The 22,307-nt window shown below is 33.2% G+C and overlaps 2 protein-coding genes across 2 annotated transcripts; both read right to left on the bottom strand.

Moving 5' to 3' along the window:
- Positions 1–7: 7 nt before the first annotated feature.
- LOC132635112 (probable pectinesterase 68) lies at positions 8–5,219 on the bottom strand. The gene is made up of 5 exons (XM_060351347.1): positions 4,875–5,219; positions 3,726–3,915; positions 2,441–2,647; positions 990–1,228; positions 8–460 (listed from the first exon to the last, which is right to left on the bottom strand). Exons 1-5 carry the CDS (start codon positions 5,153–5,155, stop codon positions 304–306), a joined length of 1,074 nt encoding a protein of 357 aa, XP_060207330.1. The 5' UTR covers positions 5,156–5,219; the 3' UTR covers positions 8–303.
- A 7,758-nt stretch (positions 5,220–12,977) lies between these two features.
- Positions 12,978–20,636, bottom strand: LOC132635111 (putative glucuronosyltransferase PGSIP8). The gene is made up of 5 exons (XM_060351346.1): positions 20,035–20,636; positions 15,732–15,990; positions 14,479–14,680; positions 14,222–14,369; positions 12,978–13,784 (listed from the first exon to the last, which is right to left on the bottom strand). The coding sequence occupies exons 1-5, from the start codon at positions 20,286–20,288 to the stop codon at positions 13,241–13,243; spliced, it is 1,407 nt and encodes a 468-aa protein (XP_060207329.1). The 5' UTR covers positions 20,289–20,636; the 3' UTR covers positions 12,978–13,240.
- Between the last annotated feature and the right edge of the window lie 1,671 nt (positions 20,637–22,307).

Below are 22,307 nucleotides of genomic sequence, written 5' to 3'. Positions count from 1 at the left end.
TTGCGAGTTAATACATAAAATCCAATAAACATATCTTGCGTTGATACAAATATGGGATTTCCAAATAGTTGGAGACATAAGATTCATCATGTGAGAAAATAAGTTAACGGGAACTGCTTGAATCTCCAAGAATAAAAAATATAGATAGATTACCATCATTTCTTCTATAACTTTCATGGCAATCATTTTCTTACTATATGAACAAAAAGAATGGAATTAAAGAATTGATTAATTGACAACAGAAAAAGATAAAAAGATTTGAAAGAATTAATTGTCTTCTGTGCAAAAAAAAAAAAAAAAGATTTAAGCGTCTGATGGGGCAATCCAGTGGCGTCCATTGACAAAGCTCTTGGCTAGAAACTTGTGGGCCGTATCGTAATCCAGCTCACGGGCCCATGATACACCCTTCACAGCTGCTGCTCCTGGGCCTGAGCATTTGTACATTCCAAAAAATGCAGTCCTGGAATAGTCATACAACCCAAACCAGTTTAGGATAAACTGATATTTTGAAGCCCAAAAAGGAACAGAAACAACGAAGCAATTTGCTTGAAAAGGGGAATTGCACAAATAGCCAATTTTGGGATCACCAATGAAGCCATATAAGAAATTGCAAATTCAGCCACATCAAAACCAAATTCAAGCATATACGATCGAAGTTGTAAAAATTCATGTATGAAGTTTGGTGGTAAACTTCCTACATTTTTGTCTGAAGTTTGGCTTGCCAAGGCCAAACATTTGACATTCTTGCCAGAAATTTGAAACAAAAAGTAATTTTTGTTAAGTTTAAACTACTAATTTTTTATCCTGCCAACATTCCCAGGCTTTTCCGGCAACACCGCTTGGTTTAAACTCAATTTTCCATTTCTTCAAATGTGCAAAAATGGTAATTCTAATGCTGAAATAAGGATGCAAAAAAATTACAAAAATGACTGCGTCCTAAATGACAAATAGGCTATGGGGCGAAATTACTACTTTGAAGAAGGTCTTACTTGTTCTTGTTGCTAAGGTGGTCCCAGTCATCCCATCCACCATGGGCCACAATATCATCAAAATAGGTGTAAGAATAGACAATTCTGGAGTACTGGCCCATTGCACGGCCCACATACAGTGGGCCACTCCCTGTGACCCTGCAGCCTATGAATGCAAATCCAGTCTTGTCATCTGGGGATCTTCTATCTTGGGCTGCAATGGACCCAAATCTTGTGGCTATTGAATGTAGCTCACAGTCCTGCTCCAACACAACCATATTTAGCATCTTATTTGATCTTGACAGTTATTAAGAATAAATTTAATATATGAAATATAGGGGTGTATATGGATCGGATTGGTTCGAATTTTTTAAATACCAAACCAAATCATGTGTCGAATTTCTAAATCTATAAACCAAATCAAACCATTAAAAAATGAGATTTTTCAATGTTGGGTTTTCTCGGGTTTGCCTATTTTTTCGGTTTTTTTTTTACAATAGCATTTGCTTGACCGATAATAAGTTTTTTTGGACCATTCTTTTTCTGGAGTGAGATGATACCCATATCTGAACTTCATCGATTAAGGAGAGAGATAATTTTCTTCAATTCTGCTTGTAATATATGCATTTGGATATAATATGATACTAATATCATAAGTATTAATTTTGGTGAAAAAGTTATTTTAAAATAGAAATCATACAGTAATTACTGAAGTATTAAACCAATTTTGAAATAATATTAATTTATATTAATTTGAGTTGAATTTATTAGATTAGACAGTGTCATTTGGTAGTATATAACACAGTTCAGTAGTGGGACAATCTTTTCTATATATTTATTGTTGACTTATTTGTCAAAGTTTTACTGTTTACCGCCTTTGTCTCAAAAAGAATGTCATGTTCATTATTGGATGATCTAATCCATCCCTTAATGACATTTTAAAATATATCTACGGTGACTTAATACATTTTATGTACTTTCTAAATTTGTATTATTTTTTTTATTTTTTTTTTGAAAATGCTTGAACCCATAAATTTTGATCTGTTGACATTTGCACCCTACTATAGCTAATACAGTAGTATTATTTTTTACGTAAATAGTACTACTAGTTTCATAGTTTACTGCAGAAGCACTCAATGCGTATATAGTTAGAGTTTACCACTAATCAAGCGTGAATGTTTAAATAATGGAAAAAGTAATCCTCCTTTTATTCTAGCTACAGACATCAAGAACAGACAAGGATTCCAGCTTTAGCAAATCTGCGCAATTATCTCACCTTTTTGAAAAATTTCTTTTACTATTAGTTCTAATATTATCTTTATCTTTTTCAATGCAACCAAATATTTTGAAACATATTGTCTTACTTTGTGCTTATACTTTCAAGCTATATTGTTTAGGCCTAATGCAATTTTAAAAATTGGCTAATTAAAGATTGTCCAAAACTATATAGGACGTTTTCGATGTGTACGTACCTTATACATAGAGCGACCATTGCCAAAAATGAAGTCAATAGAACCCTCAATGTAACATTCTTTGAAGTAATGGCGGCCAGCATCATCACAAAGTGTGTCTTGTGCGCCGTAAAATCCACAGCCGGAGAAGTAAGCCTTGTCGCCGGATATCCGAAATGCAACTGCTTGCCATCCTTGCATCCCTGGCAATGGTGCTGGTGCTGTGTTCTACCAAAAAAAAAAAAAAAAGATTTTTAGTTTTGTGACAATTTTTATATCTTGATGGCATTGTAACTTCTATGCACAAAGAATTTGTACACTATCAAATCACTTAATATATATGTAACTACAAGAAGTAGAATTAGAATTATCTGAAACATAAGAAAGAATTAACCTACTATTACACATGTTAAATTACACTTACAACAATAACATACCTAGCGAAATTCCAAATAAATGTAACACATGTTAGATTACACTTATTTTGTAAAAAATATTTGCCATGTCAGTTTATAAAAGTGGAGTAACTTTTTGTATCAAAGCTATATACACCACTAGTCTAAAGATTTTTTACATTATCAACTCACTTTTACCTATTGAAATAAGCAACCTATCTTATTTTAAGAATTACATATTCCACATTTTAAAAGACTTACCTATAAATATTTTTTTAACGACGTAATAGGGATAAAAATTATTTATGCAGACACTATATATAACTTAAACTCTAATTCTTTATATATGGTAACTTTGGTCCCAACAGTTGAAAACGAGTAAAGATGGGACAAAAAAAAATTGGCTAAGATGACACTTGTTATGGAACTGAGAAAGTATATGACAATAGACTACTACTCATATGGAGTCATGTTTATATTACGGGTTGGGTTTTTCCATATATTCTCCAATTTATCAAGAAACCCACTGCAAATAATTATCTACAGCATTACCTAAAAAGACAGTAAATAGCATATTATAATCAGTTAAACTACAACTATAAGTGTAAAACCTAAATCCATTCTTCCATTGGTGCAAACTCAAAAAGTGTCTTAAATCCATTCTCCCATTGGTGCAAACTCAAAAAGTGTTTCTGACAACATTCTACCAGGCATTATCTAGTCCTGTATTTTTCTAACTTTGGCCACACATAGTGATATGGAAATTCTTATCTTTAACGGACAAACCCTCCTGTACACACAAAGTTACAATAAGATCTAAAAGTGACAACATCGAAATTCAAAAGTTTACCAGAAACAAAGAAACAAAAAAGCACAGAGAAGAAAATGACATATGATAAACGCATACTTACTTTGAAACTAATATTTCTGGCTGAAAAATAAGAAGCATAAACTGTAACAGAAGCAGTTTGGTATGTACGAAGCTGTTGTCCATCAGCACCTTTGTCACTTGCTCTATCATGCCATTCTATCACCGTCACGTCCCTCCCTGCTCCTTGAAACGTTATGTATGGTTTTGTGTCTGGCACCGCCACTTTCTCACTGTATCCACCACAACAACACACATTATTTCATTAAAATAATACATAAATATTTTCTTGTTTCAATTTATATGTAGTACACTTTTCTTTTTAATCTGTTCGTAAAAGATTTTTTTTTTTATAGAATAAAAAAATTTATAGCTATACAAATGTCTAATATTTATTTTAGATCACATGTTTCAAATTAGGATCACACACAAAGTAAGAGACATCTATATAACTAGAAATTATCAACAATAGCAAAGATCACAAGCATTAATGAGATGATTTATAACTACACAAATGTATAAGAGTTATGTTAAATTGCAAATTTCAAATATCTTCACCTTACAATAGAAATGGGGATACAAGGAGTAAAGACACCCGTGAACTATAGAAAGATGGGTCTATAAAAACATGTTCACGTACTAGGACGAATAAAAATAAATGAGATTCCTTATATACTACACTTTATATAAGATATACTTGCATGGTATATAATTAAGATAAAGAATATAATTATACTATCTGAATTTCGAGAAGGATTTTTTTTTTTAATTAAGTGTCTGCATTGTTCAAGAAAGGTGTAAAATCATTTAATACACACCTTATATTCCATTTTAAAACTCTCTCTTTAAAGAAAGAACAATTAACTTCTATACATGACAATGACATTGCAATTTTTTTTATATTATCGAATTGCATGCTACAACAAGCTAAAAACATTTTACACTCGGCCAACCACCTAGCGTATATAAATTAAATTGAAAAAGAACATATGTTTGAGAAAAGGATTAAAGTTAGACATAAAATATTTTTACCCTCTCACTGCAACCTAATCTGTATTAGTCATAAAACCAGTAACTACTAACTATTACTGTACTGTTAGTGTATAGCGCTTAAACGCAACAAAAAGAACTCTTTTAACAAGTGAGAGTGGTGATATACAAGAAGAGTATGGCTTAGGGAAAATAAAATTACATGTAATAACCGGGGCAAATGTCAATAATGACATTCATCCTGTTGTTTTGCGGAATAGAGTCAACTGCCTCTTGAACTGACTGATAATCTCCAAAACCGTGAACGTTAACGGAGATATGACGGGTGCCTGACGGCCCAATCCATTTATGGCGGCGGTTCTTGACAGAATTTGAAGCTGGCACAGTACTGCTAGCTGAATCTGCATGGAAGAAGAAAGAAAAAAACAAGTAAGTAACTAAGAAAATGGAGAAAGTAAAATAAGAATTAATGAAAACAGCCATTAAATTAAAATAGTATTTAAATGATTCTGAAAGAATTTGAGCTGAGACGGAATGTTGTGGAACTGAAACTAAGGAGGAATGTTATTAAGTGGTTGAAGTATATATATGATGTGGGGAATTTGGTACCTGCAACGGTCATATTTTTTGTGTTCCCTCGCGTTTAGGATTATGTGTTTGATGTGTAAATAATTACCCCAACTTGTAATGTGTGACCATTTTGCTCAAAAGTCAAGAACTTGGACTCTTATGATTGTTTCCATCACTTGTAACTTAGATTTCTGTGCGGATTAGCAGTAAAAAGCACGATATATAATTAATCATACACTATTTAAAAAGCAAACGAGAAAAGGAGACTTTAGGGGTTCTTTTCCTTTGGTGTTAGGGAATAAGGTAATGATCAATCATTACCTTTGAGTTCTTTACCTTTGGTATTTACTAATGAGAACAATATAGCTTTGTCCATTAAGATTTGGATAGATAGAAAAAAATCACCTAATTGTTTTTGTCTCCGCTATAGTTGAACTTGAAAGGTCTCATATATCGTTCTCAACTCACTTTATTGATCACTAGATCACACCTTTAGCACTCGACCGTTCTGTAATCTGACTCGTCTATCTCTATGTATATGACACAATTGAACTACATGAAATTTAAAGGAATTATTTTCTTGAAATTTGTAATCTTAATCATATCATAGCATTTGTGTGATTAAAATGTATGGTCTTAAATATAATATTTGTGTGATTATAAGACCGAAACGGGATGTAGTATTATAAGTAGTAAGTTGGACAAATTTCTTAAACTACATAAATTGGAAGTAGTAAGTTTTGAATTTTAATTTTATACACTTTAAAATTTTCGTACATTTGATAACTATCTTATAAATTTAGCCTCCAGAATGATAATGGAAATATTGAAATTAATTGTCAATACATATAGGTGCACAGGTATTATTCCATCCTGAATGATGAATAATGAATCATTTTCCAGTATGGGCAGTGCTGATACTAGTCTTTTTCTGTTATAAAGTCATAGAAATTGACTGCTATCTACCAGTCAGAGACTGATCAGAATCATCTAAATCAGATATGTCGTCAATCCTGCAACTCTTGAGTATAAAAGTTTTACTTTTGAGTGAAATAATCATAAATGTATAAGCAACTCACCATTAAAAACTAAAAAGGTTTAAATTCAAGATAATTAAAATCAAAGACCATAACGAATTAAATTAGCTAGCGCGCAAGCTGCTTTGAAGAAAAATTGTGAACGATATACTGTATACCTTTGTCCCAAAATTATGAACGATATCTAAATCAAAAATCCTTTATAGTTAAAGATATACAAAAATTACTGAACAAAACAAAATATTACTAGACTATAAATTATTGAATCGCCTTGATAGTCAGGTATATTCAGTCGATGTGCACATTTGCATTTTTTGAATTCTTTTGTTAAAATTTCTAATCAGCCGAGTATCACTTTTTTGGCTACAGAAGAAACACTAGTAGTAATTAAGAAATAACGACAAAAATGAGGGGAGACACAACTCATATAGAAAAGAAACATGATATTAAATAAACGTCGAGCACAAAGTCATGGTTCAAATGCTTAGCTATTAATCTCTCTTAATTTACGTATAAATAAAATGGTGAAACGGTCATTTTTATTAGCCTGCATGTGTGGAATATACATAGGTTTAAGTTTAATAGCAATGTTGGTGTGCATGAAGGAAAAAAAAAATAGGGATATGGTCCTAGCATGGCCTATACAATTTTATAGTAGTTGCTGTCACTTTTCTTCCTTTGGTCACTATGTGGAGATCCACTATGAGATTTCTCTTTTTGTTATTCTTAGGAAAAATAGCACTTTTGGTCCCTCAAGTCTTGATAAATCGTTATTGTAGTCCTTATAATATTAAAAATGGCACATTTAACCTCCAATTAATTGAAATATGTAGCTTGGGTTCCTTTATGTAGGAGATATGCTCTATTTGCACTATTTTTAGAATTATATTACGGCAACTATAAAAGCAATAGTTTACGTGTAAGTCGTAACATAACACATGCGTAATTTAGTGGTGGGATAATCGTAATCATGAAAATTTGAGAATATTAACAAGTAAAGGGATTAAAAGAGCACAGTTCAATTAATTAAAGATCATATATGCTTAGTCAGATATCACAAGGACTAAGATTAACATTTATCAATAATTAAGGGACCAAAAGAGTTATTATTCTTTTTCATGGAGGTGGGCCCTGCCAATTTAGAAGTCAGTTTTTTTTTTTTTTTTCGAACGTTAGAAGAGGGGGGAACTTTTGCACACATAGGGGCATTGAGACAAAAATTCCAAATTTGTATAAAGATTTAACTTTTTAAAAGATACAAAAAAGCTATTTATGATGGGATGTTGATTTTGCTTGATTGTTGGACGTAGGCCCTCATATCATTGAATAAACAGTAGTACTCACTAAAAAGGATGAAATCCGGTTTAGCCATTGAGCAACAAAAAGTAATTAGTGTGTAGTATGAATGAAACAGAATTTCTCTTCTACTTTTCCAGTTGGGTGTTTTGCATTAATTTCCCTGATTGCATTTTTCGTTTAAGCATTTGGTATTTAAAATCACTACTAAAAGATGCTAATTTTTATGAAAATATCCAATCGGCCGTCATGTTCGAAATTGGCTGGACGAAATGTTTCCTATGGACTTTTCGTCAAATCCCTTCCCAACGAGCCACTTCCGACACGACGTCCATAAAAATTCACATTTTATAGTAGTTAACCAACTGATCCAAAAAAATTGAATTCGCATCAAAAAGATTTACTAATATAGATTAAACACTCACAATATAGGTTTTTCAATTACCAAATGCAAAATCCAATACTTATAGATAAAGGTGGAAGGACTTCAACTATTCTACCATATAGCCTGATGGTGCATTTTGAAGGAAATCCAAATTTGTCTAGCTGGAAATGCTTTTTGGAGGAAACTTATCCTATATGATTCAATGTCCAACTTAGATATTGGTCTTTGTCTTATCAATGATAAATGGTTATTTTTTGTCAACTGATGGTATAAATATCAAGCTTTGTAGAGAACAGCAGTCAAGTAGAAGTGCTGCTTCTTCTGGGTCACTGTTAGATTACCAAAGTCCAAAGTCCAAACCCATCATACACAATTTTTGAACCAAAATGCCCAAAAAAAAATAATCATTTTGAACCAAAATACTCTAAAAAAAAAAAAAGTTACAAAACTACCTTTAGCGCAGTAAAATACTGCACTAAAGCAGTTCACGGAGACGGAGCCGTTAACTGCTTTAGCGCAGTATTTTGCTACGCTATAGAAGCGGTTAAAAAAAAAAAAAAATCTATAACGCAGTAAAATACTGCGTTATAGAAACAGTACCAAAAAAAAAAAAAAATTGGTCAACTTTATTTTTTGCAACACTTAGTGTTTTTTTCATACTTTGACCAATGATTAGTCGTGTGTCAAGACTCCGAAACGTCAATATTTTATATAGAACCTGATATTTTTTTCTGCGTACAATAATGTAGTCTCAATACATCAAGGATACGTAAACGTTCGGATCGTCATTTTAGGGGTTGAAAAGGTGCCCGAAGTAAGTTTTATTTGTAAACTTTAGGTTTAAGTGTTCTATATATATAGACGTTCATTTTTGTTTGAAGACTTGTTGTCATTAGCTTAAGGTTTTTTATTTTTAGGGTTTAGATTTATTGAAAATAAAGTCGTTGCCAAAAGGTTTTTAACTGCTTTAGCGCAGTATTTTACTGCGCTAAAGATTTTTTTTTTTGTTTGTATAGCGCAGTAAAATAGCGAGCACTAAAATAAAATAAAAATTGGCAATTTTTTTTTGCAACACTTATTGTGTTTTGACATACTTTGCCAACGATTAGTCGTGTGTCAAGACTCCGAAACGTCAATATTTTATATAGAACCTGATATTTTTTTCTGCGTATAATAATGTAGGCTCAATACATCAAGGATACGTATACGTTCGGATCGTCATTTTAGGGGTTGAAAAGGTGCCCGAAGTAAGTTTTGTTTGAAAAAACTTAGTGTTTGACTGTAAGGTTATTTTAGTCAACTTTATATGTCGAGAAAATTAGTCAGCTTTATTTGCAAAAATTGAAACCGCAGAAGTGAAATTGACATGCACAGCTACATTACCCCGGAATTTTTATGTTGAAATCTATTGCGTATTATCATCTTATAAGTAAATAAAACTGAAAATTTCACGCCAATTTGGGGGAAAATTGAAATTAAATGGGATAAAAGGTATTTTTTTTTTAAATCGACTCGGCCAAACCGCCTTATCTCAGAAAAATACCCAAAATCAAAAACAAAATCGCGTAAATCGGACGTCCGAGCGCAAAGTTATGACCACCTAAAGTTTGACCACTTTACAACTAGTTTTTCTCCCTATATTTTTTAGAATTATATTTATATTCAAAATAAAGTTATGTCTTGATTAAAAAATAACACGCTTAAATCAAAACCTTAAAAAATAAAACACTTAAACCTTAAACAAAACTTACTTCAGGTACCTTTTCAACCCCTAAAACGACGATCCGAACGTTTACGTATCCTTGATGTATTGAGCCTACATTATAGTACGCAGAAAAAAATATCAGGTTCTATATAAAATATTGTCGTTTTGGAATCTTGACACACGACCAATCGTTGGCCAAAGTATGAAAAAAGCACTAAGTGCTGCAAAGAAAAGATTTATTAAAATAAGATGTTGCGATCTTTTTATGGAAAAAAATACTAAGTTCCTTAAGTGTGTTATTTTTTAATGCGTAACTTTCTTTCAAATATGTTGCAAAAAAAAAATCGTGTAAATCAGACGTCCGAGCGCAAAAAACCGCGTATATGCGAAATAAAGTTACACTTTAAAAAATAACACACTTAAATCTAAACCCTAAAAATAAAAAAACTTTAAGCTAATGACAACAAGTCTTCAAACAAAAATGGTCGTCTATGTATATAGAACACTTATATCTAAAGTTTACAAACAAAACTTACTTCGGGCACCTTTTCAACCCCTAAAATGACGATCCAAACGTTTACGTATCCTTAATGTATTGAGCATACATTATTGTACGCAGAAAAAAATATCAGGTTCTATATAAAATATTGACGTTTCGGAGTCTTGACACACGACTAGTCATTGGTCAAAGTATGGAAAAAAAACACTAAGTGTTTCAAAAAATAAAGTTGGCCAATTTTTTTTTTTTGGTACTGTTTGTATAACGCAGTATTTTACAGCTTCTATAACGCAGTAAAATACTGCGCTAAAGCAGTTAACGGCTCCGTCTCCATGAACTGCTTTAGCGCAGTAAATTACTGCGCTAAAGGTAGTTTTGTAACATTTTTTTTTGTTGGGGTATTTTGCTTCAAAGTAGTTTTTTTGGGGGCATTTTGGTTCCGGACTCTTTTTTTGTACGGATTACCCTTTCAAATGCACTGGTCGTTAATTTTTGTCCCTCAAATTAGTGGTCTTTAATTTTTGTCCGCCTAATACCATAAGGTTTGAGGTTCGAATCCCGGCTCAGTTAAAAAAAAATCACAAGGCAGAAGTTTGTAGCAAAGTTAGGCCTTAAAGCAGAGTTTTGCAAAATTTCAATTGAGTAAAAAAAAAACTTTTTGCTTTAATGCAAACCTCTACCTTAAGGTAGAGTTTTGACCGCAAACTTTGTAGAGTTCCAAACTCTGCCAAAAGGTAGGCAGAGTTTTGCAGGCAAATCTCTACCTTGCGAATCCAAACTCTACCTTACGATTTTTTTTTTTAATTTTTGACTGAACAGGAGTTCGAACCCGAAACCAAGGAGTTCTAGCGAAGGATAGAAATTAAAGACCACCAATTTGAGGGACAAAAATTAAAGACCACTCAAAGATAAGATTCCCAATGGAAACTCTAGAAATTCAAAAATGAATTAAAAAGTAAGGAATTAAGATAAAAGCAAGACCTAATTAGTAAAGGAATTATAGGCAAATCTAAGTATGTTAAACCTAAATCCTCCTGATTGATTTCTATTAATGAATCTATACTGATTGATAATCAACAAGGAAGACTCGATGAATCCACAAATGAGCAATTCAATGTAGAAAATTAAGGATAAGAGTTTTAAATTACCAACCAAAGATCCACACAACTAGTCACTAAGATAATCTCTAATTAACTAACTAAACAAACTATCACTCATAATATGAGTATCTCTTAAATATTCATCATCAAAATTTAAGTAATGAAATATCTAAGTCTAGTATTTATACTTTTAGATTAAAGAAGACTAAGTTATTACAAAAATGTCATTAATGAGGCAAGGGCCTTGTTTGGCTAGTCTTCTTAGTGTAGTCTTCAATTCAAGAATTGACCTTCAATGACCAAACACGTCCCTCCTTGCATAGATGACCCTCTAATCAACCTTGCATGCATGGCCTTCTTGCAAGCATAACCCTTCTTGCGCCAAGTCACCACTTGCACAAATAGCTCTTTGCGCAAATAGCCACCTCGAGCTCTAAATCTCCCAACCAAGCAATCTCCCAAACCTTGCAGGATTCCACCTCTACGAAGCTCGTGGAGACTTGGCTCTCATCAATGATCATCATCAAGTGTGTAGTGTGGAAATACACATTTGAGACCCTTTGAAATGCTCCAAATATGGTGAATAAGCTCCAATGAAGATCATAGACTCTAACCCCCTGTTTGGATGGTGGTTTCTTAATGTATGGTTTTCTATGAAACCATATTTATTTCCATTGTTCTTAAAATTATGTGGTATGGTGTTGTAAACCTGTGGTTCATTCCATGGTTATATAACCATGAAAAGTCCCAATTTTGTAACCACGGATTTGGTGATTTTTCCGTGGTTACGTATTTCATTTCTCCATTATACCCCACCCTACCACTCAACCCCACCCTACCGTCCACCATCCATCCCACCCCACCCCTGCCCCACCCTCCACCATCCATCCCACACCACCCCCACCCTACCTCACGCCACCCCCACCCTACCACCCATCCCCCACCCCCAATTACCCCACTCCTCTGCCACCTACCCCAACCATCATCCACTACCCCTCACCACCGCCCAACCCCACCCCATAACAACTCACCCCTCACCACCACCCAACCCCACCCCTTCCTCATCCCACAACCACCTACCTCAGACCACCCACCCCTTCACTACTCCCACTCACTACCTACTTATTTTTTAAAGTTCCTATTTTATTCTTTAACTGAGTTTTATTAATACATATAAATTAATTTCTAATTAAGAGTTAAAAGTAATTTAGTAAACTTACAAGTTGTTATACAGTTTCATACAGTCAAACCAAACAATACAAATGTTATTAAACCACAACAAACGGCACAGTCTATCCAAACATAGTGTTCATTAATACAGTACAATACAATATAACACCATATTGTACCATATCATACTGTACATTAATGAACCACGGGAAACAACCATCCAAATAGAGGGTAAGTTGAGCTCCACCACGAATCATAGGCTCTATAAATGCACTCGAGCCAATGAGAATCATATCACCCGAATAAGGACAATCGTGCAAATTGCCCATCATACAGTAGGTATTTGTCACAAGGCTAGGCCATGGCAACTAAGGCCCAAATTCAGGAATATTTTTTGTCTTCCTTTAATATATTAACCACTTACTTGGACAAGGCCGGCCCAAGTGATCCAGCAAGAGAGAATTTAAAAAATAACTTCCACACACATTATCTAATTTGCTTTACTACTATATAATGCATCTGTTTCTACAATTGCAACGGAGAAAAAGCTAATAGAATATGTAACAAAATCCAATTTCCAAGTATAATACACACTAGTTCATCCCATCTTTACATTGTGTAGTTCATATCAGAATTTGGAACACATCAAAGAATTACTTCAGCTTGTGTAAGAGCGCATACTCTTAAGATCAATTCAAGCAAACTTCCATAATTACCCCATTGGATAATTCAATAATTCAAGTCCCTTTTTTTTTTTTTTTGAAAAATTTCCCTATTTGATATCTTCAACTTTCATATTTTCAAATTCAATACAGCTTGTTGAAACCAGCAGGTGCAGCAGATTCACTCAACCTAGGCAAGAATCCTTCCCTCTCAAGTGAAACATTAAGACAAGACATTATTTTTACTAATGCTGTCCATGCCACGGGGGACGCGCAAAACGCATACGCAAATACAGCTAGTGCTCTTACAACACCATCAGAATACCAAGGATAAGCCATGACCAAAAGTGCCCCGAATATTCCTAGCCATGGCACGAGAACAGGCAGCATTGGCAACAAGAATGTGTTCATTGCTACACACAATAGCGCGAAAGAGCCTAGTAAGTAGAGGCCCCACCCGATTAGTGGATGAACCGTGCGAGGAATCAAGAAGAACGGAACAATGTAGGCTGCAAGAATGGACCATATCGCGATAGACTTCAGGCCAGTACGCATTAAGAAGATGCTCTTGGTGTCTTCACGTCGATAGCACAACTTAGATAAATTAGGACGTGCTAGGCATGTCATTACAATTATTCCAAGGTAAAGAACAGTTTGAATCAGCACTAGTGGCATCTCTGCATCATACCTGCCAAATACCAAACAGATTAAATTTTCAATTAAGAAGAATTATCCTAAATAGCCGCCTATGCAACCGCTCAAAGTAAAAGCATATGTAATATATATATATACGTAAAAGTAAACAATGAGTCCGTCCGGCTATTTGTGTAAAGATCCTGATTAAGAATGCATTTCAGCAAGCTCGAGGGTTGTTACTAAAAAGGGTACTTTCAGGTTAGAACAGTGAAAACAAGAAGGATGTGCGGAAAAAACAGGACATTGCTTATCGATTTTCTAAAATGTGCAATGGTCAATGTAGGAAAATATTTGATGTATAGACCAGACAGAGCTTGAATGGAGCGCCATGGACAGTGAGAGATTCATATGACCGACCCCAACTTGCTTAGAATTGAGGAGTAGTTGCTTATAGTCCAAACATATTAAAAGAAAGGATTTTAGTCTAACCCGAGAGTTTGACGTCGCTGTTCATGCCACTGGATGCCCAAAGGAAGAACAGGCCATGACCACCAATACCAAGGCTTTAACCATGGTGCACCAGGGAAAGTAATGACACTATTAGGTCCACATGGTACCGACCAATGGAGTCTGAGATCTAAAAGAACAAAAGGCAAAAATCATTATAATTTTGTCGCCGCTTCAAAAGTCTGCATTGGTGAGATATAGCAAACGTAGTCTAGCAAAAACATGCGGCTCGAACTTACAATAATAAGAGGCATCCATTTGGTAACCCAGAGGCAGTCGATAATTCCCCTGGAGCTTTGTACCGTTAAGGGAAGGATGGAACATTGGCTGATCTAGTAAATTGGGGAAGTAGCCTCCGATAAAACCTTGGTCCGCGCCATCTGGATTGTCCTTTCCAACCTTTAACTGATGAAGCATGTCTTTGAATACAATTTTTGATGGCTGCAATTTAACTTTTATAAGTAACTTTGTACAATTTACCTAATACCAGGGGTGTTCAAATGAGACCGAAAAACCGATCCGAACCGGTAAACCAAGTCAAACCGACTTAATAAACCGAAAACCGGCTTGGTTTGACTTGATTTGGTTTTAAATTTAAAAAACCGATAACATTTGATTTGGTTTAGTGTTAAACCAAAAAAACCCGAACCGAACCGATAGATACATACGTATTTAAAATATTATATATATATATATATATATATATATATATATATATATATATCTTCTTGAAAATTTTGGCTCATTCCAAGTCCAATACAAATTCAAATAATTAGAAAGGAAAGTGTAGCCCATTTAAGTTTAAGGTAAAATAAAAAGAAATTTGCTAAAGGTAAAATAAAAATTTTCCCCTTATCCTGTTTTAGGTTCCCTCTTTTACATGCCATCTGAATTACTACTAATAGGCTAGCATTTTATCTGTAACAAATTAAAGGGGAGAAAATGGCAATTGGAATTTAAAAAGATTTGGTAGATGACTTTGTCTTTCTGTTTATCATGTTTCATTTTAACTTCTGTGCTTTCTTCTCAATGCTTCATCAACATGATGAGTTTAGATAACAAAAATTCCAGAGAGCTGCGAGATATCAAAAGGCTATATGTAGGGAGGTAACTAGAATCATGAAAAGTAGATGTTTAGTTACAATTTAATTCAAAGGTTCTTTGTATTAATACATTCTTAAAATCCAAAAAAAACCGCAAAAACCGAACCAAACCAATAAAACCGATATAACTGAAACCGATAGAATTTATACTATAATGGTTTGGTTTGAATATTAAAAAAACCCGACGTAACTGGTTTGGTTTGGTTTTAATCAAAAACCAAGTCAAACCGGACGATGAACACCCCCACCTAATACTTCACTTGGAAACTAGTAAAATAACTACTTGGCATACCATCTCATTCATACGTTTATTCTCAGAGACAACTAAAAAGAATCTAAATCCCAACTAACAATTATTAAAAAAATTGTTCGCGGAGAAAAGCTGTTACCTGCAATACAAAGAGACCAGTATGGAATATGCAGGGATTGATGAAGACAGCACAAAATTGACCACATTGGAACAATTCATCTGTATTCTGGAGGAAAAGGTTGTCAGAATCAAGCATGACGACCCGTTCATAATCTGTTAGGCTCCACGCGTAAAGTTTGTTCAGCGTTAACTTGAATCTCCAATTAAAATTGGATTGCCCTTTGTATGGATTGTTCAAATTTTCAACTCTGACCACCTTTGCACCATCTTCCTGCTCTCTGCACATCCAGTACATAAAGGTATCTTTTAGTTTCAAGATCCATGTAACAATAATTATTTTCTCCTAAGAATATTGAATTTTTTGCTACTTAAGGAATAGCATACTAGTTCTAACATAAAGGATGCAATATTAACCAACGATATAAAGAAATGCTTTTAGTTTAACCTTCAAACTTACAATGACTTCCTCAATGAAGTTTAGATTTCTATTTTATTGTGATCCAATTCCATGCTGATAAAATACTAACTGGATTGAAACACAGTACTGGAGATGGGCATATCATTTATGCAGTTGTGAAATGAATGCTAGAGCTATGACATGTAACTGTCACACATACTTACAGTACATAGGAATGTTACTTTGATATGAGAGCATATTTTTTTCAACACTTAGGTAACAACATGGAAATTTACAAGACTCTTAATTAGGTTTCTCAAGTCAAATGGTTTTTGGCTTTGAAATGTATCAGATGATCAATCAATCACATATCAGAAGGTCCGCACGTTTTTACGATTGTTAATCTATTTGACAAATGACAACATAGGCAGCTGCAAAGGCAACCGGTAATGATAAGAGAACAATATGTGATGTGTAGGTTAGACGCATGTCACAAGTTCGAATCTTGTAGCAGATAAGTAAAAAGACGGAACCGTCATCCACTAGGTTTTGAACCATGCGTCACTGCTCCTCAAGATTTCTCGATTATAAAAAAAGTAAAAAGAAAGACTGAACAAGGTTTAGGAACCAATCAATTCCTGAACACGTTTCTTTTAGTCGGTTCACTTTTTTAGCATACGTGATCCATACAATTCATAGACTGAGAAAACTGTTTTTAACTACTTGGTGACAGTTTCAAATGAAACTGTTTTGTCATTTTCTGAGTTGGGTGGCAAAAACAGGAGAATCATCATAGCTTCTTATTAGGTGGACATATTTCCTTGTTTTTATCCCCAAAACCATCACCTTGCTTTATAAAAAGATAGTATACTTTTTCTTTGTGCTGTTGGCCGGTGGATAATGTTTTTTATCACTTAGAATATGCTTGTGTTTGGTATGTACCACGGAAAAGCACTAATATCATGTTTGCCTAGGCTTTCAGAATCTACTTTTTTAAAAAGTAGATTTCGTTAGAATTGTTTTTCGAAAAAGTATTTTTAAAGAGTAACAATTTGTGTTTGACTAATCAATTTGAAAAGTACTTTTATCGATATTTGAGTGGCAGTTAGTGCTTGGTCAAAGTTCAAAAAGTATTTCTAGAAAAAGGTTTTTTTTTTTTAAGCTTCTGAAGCTACCATTGAAAATCACTTTTTTTCTTCTAAAAGTTTGGCCAAACACTCAACTCACTGAAATAATTATTTTTAAAAACAAATAAATACTTTTGACGTTTCAAAAGTTTGGTCAAATAGACTATAAATATTACACCTGAATGATAGGAGTTTAGCCTATGCGATATATATCTTAAATTATTTTTGTTTGAACGTTGGAGCACTTAACAAGAAGAATATACATGTCTAAAGTAATAACCTATTTTGGGTCTCCACCAAGTTAGGACACTTGAACATGATGTCTTAAACAACTGGTATAGGCAATATTATACGAGTTAGACACATATACCTCAAAAGAAATATTTTAGCCCTTGTGATAATAACTTTAAGAAACACAAAGTGGGAGAAGGTGACATATGGAAATCTACTTTAAACCAAATTAAGCAACTGTATCATAAAGTGTATGACCCAATTAGTCAGCTTAGTGATAAACCATTTTCAAACGGATCAAAAAGGGATATCCTTTTTCAATGTCTATGGAATGAAATCATCCTTATCCCTCTCAAAAAACTGCTAAAATTTAACTTGTATAACAAATTGTCTGTCTTATTTTTAGTTATATCTGTAATTATCTTAGGTGATTTAACAGTGTAATTTTTTTTTATAGACTATTACTAATAGAATTTAATTAATCGGACGAACACCAACAATTCAACTACCATTGTCGATGAAACTAGATCATCTTCATCATTATACCTCTCAAGTTATATTATATTAGACCAAAAATAAGTACACCGATCATTATTCATCGAATTACGGATCATATATAATAATTAACCCAAAGAGATTTTTTGGTTATTAAAGAACACAATAATCAGGCCATAAAAGTGATATTTGAAGAAGTGGCCACGAAATGATGTGAAAAGAGCAAAGGAAAAGAAGGAGCACTTCCTAGAAACAACCAATTCATGCAAGTTCCTGTGCCAAAACAAAAACTTTGCCATAGTCCACAAAGGAATTATCACCACCAAAGTCCCTCTTTCTGATTATTATATCTTTGAAATCAAACATTAGTGCACGTCTTTCTCCATTTTCTAGACAAAGTAGTTTGACCTAATCTCTTGATCTTTTATTAAGAGTTAAATTAGAATTTTGAGTTTATGAATTTTGAATTTAAAAAGATATCTTACTTGATTCTAAATAAATTATTTATACAAATTAAGCCGATCTTTTAGCGCAGATCAGAATCTGAGCTAAAGCTACTTCTTTCAAACCTACAAGCAGAATTGTAGCTCCGCCTGTGCACATCGGTCGAAACTCAGTGTGGTTGGCTCACTCCTTTACCTTTCTTAAATTCAAGTCTTTATCTATAATGAAATTCTAACTCGTGACATGCGTTTAACTCACACAGTGATGTAGTTTTGACCTAATTTCTTACTTATTAGGAGTACTTTATATCCAAATGGTTATCTTTGATTGTCGTGTCCGTTAACACAGCACGATGACTTACCAGAAGTCATATGATAATTAAATCTATACACGCCTAATATTAGTTCTGAATTCTGGTAATTTAGAAAATTTATTTGCATAAACGCGTATGTGCTGGCAAAATCAAGAGTGACATTGCTTACTAATTCCCTAATTAATATGCAAACCCCTCCTTTCACAGCCGTTAAAGCCATTTATTAGCAAAAAATTAGATAAAACAAGAATTGACCCATTCCAACTATTGTATTATACTATTTTAGTGTCTTTCTATTGTCATTAAAATTTAGTTTGCCGTTTGACACGTGTTTGAAATTTAATTGTGATATAAACAGATCCTATTAAAAATCTGATCCGATTTGACAACCTGGTCGACATGACCATTTGTCATTAAAATTAGTTTGCCGTTTGACACATGTTTGAAATTTAATTGTGATATAAACAGATCCTATTAAAAATCTCCTCCGATTTGACAACCTGGTCGACATGACCATTTTTATGTGGGTCGACCAGGTGGATAATTGATGCTTAAAAATCAAATTAAAAAGAAACAAATAAAGGAAAAATAATAAAATGCAAACAAGATTGTACTCGAGGACTCCGTCCACACCAAATTATGTGTCGTTACTTTAATCAATATTTTAGAATGTATTTTCATCATATTGATATAAAAAAAATGCAGTTTATAATTTTTATTATCTAAATTTGCATGTCCCTTAACGTTAAAAACACACGATTTTAACTTTTTTCCCTTGAATATAACTATCTTTAATTTTCCAACGACTAACTTTTATTATAATGCCTACTTATGGAACTACACTAGTTATATTGTTGTAAATTTTGTTACTATAATCAAGAGATTTTGAGGGCCCACAAAATAAAGTTTGAAATTCGATAGACAATAAAACCGTCCCTCTACAATTACCAGACATCAGGCTTTATGGACGTAATATGCTTTTACTCCTCTGTTTCTAAATAAATTGTGTTTCAGATTTTTTAAAAAAAATTATTTTGTTTCAAATTAAGTTATGTTTTAGAATTTTAAAAAGAAATTGATATTATTTTTTCAAAAATACTCTTATTTGAATAATCAAGAATCATTTATGTAGCTTTTCTAAAAAAGTAACTTAGAAAACCCGCCGTAAGTTAGTTAAAACACTCATAATTTTCTAAAAGTGAACAATTTCTCACCGGCGTGCATAAGGTAAAAACAACAATAAAACAGGGGTGTACCAGTAAAATGCGATTTTATTTTTAGTGAATTTATGTAGAGAGGAGAGAATGAAACTTACAGGGTTTGGACCCAATGAAGAGGAACATCAAGAGAAGCAATAACGACGAGATCAGCGTCAACCCCAAGCCGAGAAAGTGATCGTAGCATGACACGTGTCGCAACATAGAACTCATAGTCTCTTGGTGTACCCATATACATCATGGTAGCATAGGCATTTCTGTGCACCCCAATGGCCGGAACTCCGGCAACCACCGTTTTTGAAGCTAAAATCGAAAAAGCCCATAAAAATAGTAACTTCAACCCCCCTATCATTTTCCCTATAAGAAAGCCAACCTTTTTTCTTTTTCTTTTTTCCCTTTCTAGTCCTTGAAGAAACTCAACAAAAAAAGCTAATAAATCTTCATAAAAGGAATCTCATTTATAAGGCATTGGTCTTATCCTTTAAGGGGTGTTAAAGAGTTCACCGGCAAATCAAGATTCCGGCGAAAAATGGCTAAACCAGAGATATCAAGATTCCGCCTTTGTGTGTTTAAATCTTTGTCTTTGTTTGGTGTTTTGCTTGTGGACAGGCTAGGGAAAAAGAGTAAGGAAATATAGGCTAGGGAAAAAGAGTAAGGAAATTTGAGGGTTTAAGCAGAGAGTATTGAAGGAAGGTACTATAAAAGGTGGAGTACTATATATATAGAGAGATGAAAGCCGAAATGAACCGGCTTTTATTGGTCCATTATATTAAATATAAATTTTTTATTTATCCAGTATTTTAAAAATAAATTTTCATTTTTCTTTGTCACTTTTAGCATATTAAGTGAAGACAATTTTATTTTTTCTGTTTTACCCACAATATTAATTACTCACTTCAAATCATTTTTCAAATCCAATAAAAATATGCACTAATTAATATGGACACATTGATAAATTATACACTTCATTTATTATTTTTTAAATAGCGTAAAAAGTTCAAAGTGGACAAGTAAACGTGAACGGAGGGAGTACTCATTTTTAAATTATTTTTCAAGTTTAATGAGACTATACACCGATTAATATGAGTATTATAATAAAATATGCATTTTATTTATTAAATTTTAAAGGACGTGTAAAATTAAAAGTGGATAAGTAAAGTAAATGGAGGAAGTATTTTAAAATTTTCTTCCGGTTTAATTATCTCCGACCAACAACTTTTTCTAATTTTAAAGATATTTATTAGTGTACAAGTTACTACTACAATAACTCTACCTAGTTAAGGATGTAAAATAGACATCGCACCAAACTCAAATAAAGAAAGAAAAAGTTTTAGTTACATTTGGATTTTTTTCCTTATTTGGTGTTTGGTATTCATTAAGGCGCGAATTTAGAGGGCTTGGTTATCGGTTCACGTGAGCCAAATAGCTTTTGTCCGGACTCTACATCAGTGGCGAATCTAGAATTTTCACTAAGAGGGTTCGAAAAATAAAAATGCAGTGCCTGAGATTTGGACTTGAAACCTCTAGGTGAATTTTGAACTACGGAACCAACCCCAACTTTTGTATTTAGGGTATTCAAAATCTATTTATGCACATAAAACATATAAAAATAACTTATATATACAGAGTAATTTTTTGCCGAGGGTGTTCGGGTGAACACCCTCACTAAGCTGTAGATCCGCCCTTGTGTGCAAATATACTAAGAATTCTACCAAATATTTATAAATATTTAATTGGATATTCAGTTATTATTATATTATCGTATTAACTTGAGATTATTGTAGCAACTCATAGATTTCAAATTTTAGATCCGCATATGCATGTATTTAATGGGTTCAACTAATTTAAATTTCTCATTGAAAAGCCCCACTTTCAGGGTAAAGTTTTTATCTACCAAAGTCACTTTTATTTCAATCCTCGAATCCGAAATCTCTAATTAAGATTGACGGGTAATTACCACTCCACACAACTTTGATAATTACGTTAGGACGTCTGGTTTAATCCTGATGTTCCTTAGGAGTCTTTAGCTTGTTTGGCCAGCCTTTTAAAAGTCTTTAGCTTGTTTGATCAGGCTTTTAAAATCAGCATATTTTGAGAAGTATTTTCTACAAATTGTTTTTTAAAAAAGTACTTTTGGTGAGAAGTTATTTGTGTTTGGCCAATTAATTTAAAATACACTTTTGAGCAATAATTAGTGTTTGATCAAGCTTTTAAAAGTGTTTCTAAGTGTATTTTCTAAAAAATGTTTTTCAAAAAAGTGTTTTTCGGGATAAGCTACTTTTTTAGCTTCTGAAAAACTATTTTTGCTACTCTCCAGAATCACTTATTTTCTTTTAAAAACCTGGCCAAACAACTCACTTTTTTAGGATAA

The sequence above is a fragment of the Lycium barbarum genome, chromosome 4 (genome assembly GCF_019175385.1).
Source record: "Lycium barbarum isolate Lr01 chromosome 4, ASM1917538v2, whole genome shotgun sequence".
NCBI lineage: Eukaryota > Viridiplantae > Streptophyta > Magnoliopsida > Solanales > Solanaceae > Lycium > Lycium barbarum.
This window is presented reverse-complemented; position numbering and strand designations above follow the sequence as displayed.

Excerpts from the sequence above, each read along its gene's own strand:
- LOC132635111 (XM_060351346.1), bottom strand. The coding sequence starts at position 20,288 with ATGATAGGGGGGTTGAAGTTACTATTTTTATGGGCTTTTTCGATTTTA. Across the intron at positions 14,681-15,731 it reads CTGGTCTCTTTGTATTGCAG|CCATCAAAAATTGTATTCAA; the intron begins GTAACAGCTTTT and ends GTTAAATTGCAG. Across the intron at positions 13,785-14,221 it reads CAGCGACGTCAAACTCTCGG|GTATGATGCAGAGATGCCAC; the intron begins GTTAGACTAAAA and ends GGTATTTGGCAG.
- LOC132635112 (XM_060351347.1), bottom strand. The coding sequence starts at position 5,155 with ATGGCTGTTTTCATTAATTCTTATTTTACTTTCTCCATTTTCTTAGTT. Across the intron at positions 1,229-2,440 it reads ATGGTCGCTCTATGTATAAG|GACTGTGAGCTACATTCAAT; the intron begins GTACGTACACAT and ends GTGTTGGAGCAG. Across the intron at positions 461-989 it reads CACCTTAGCAACAAGAACAA|GACTGCATTTTTTGGAATGT; the intron begins GTAAGACCTTCT and ends TGACTATTCCAG.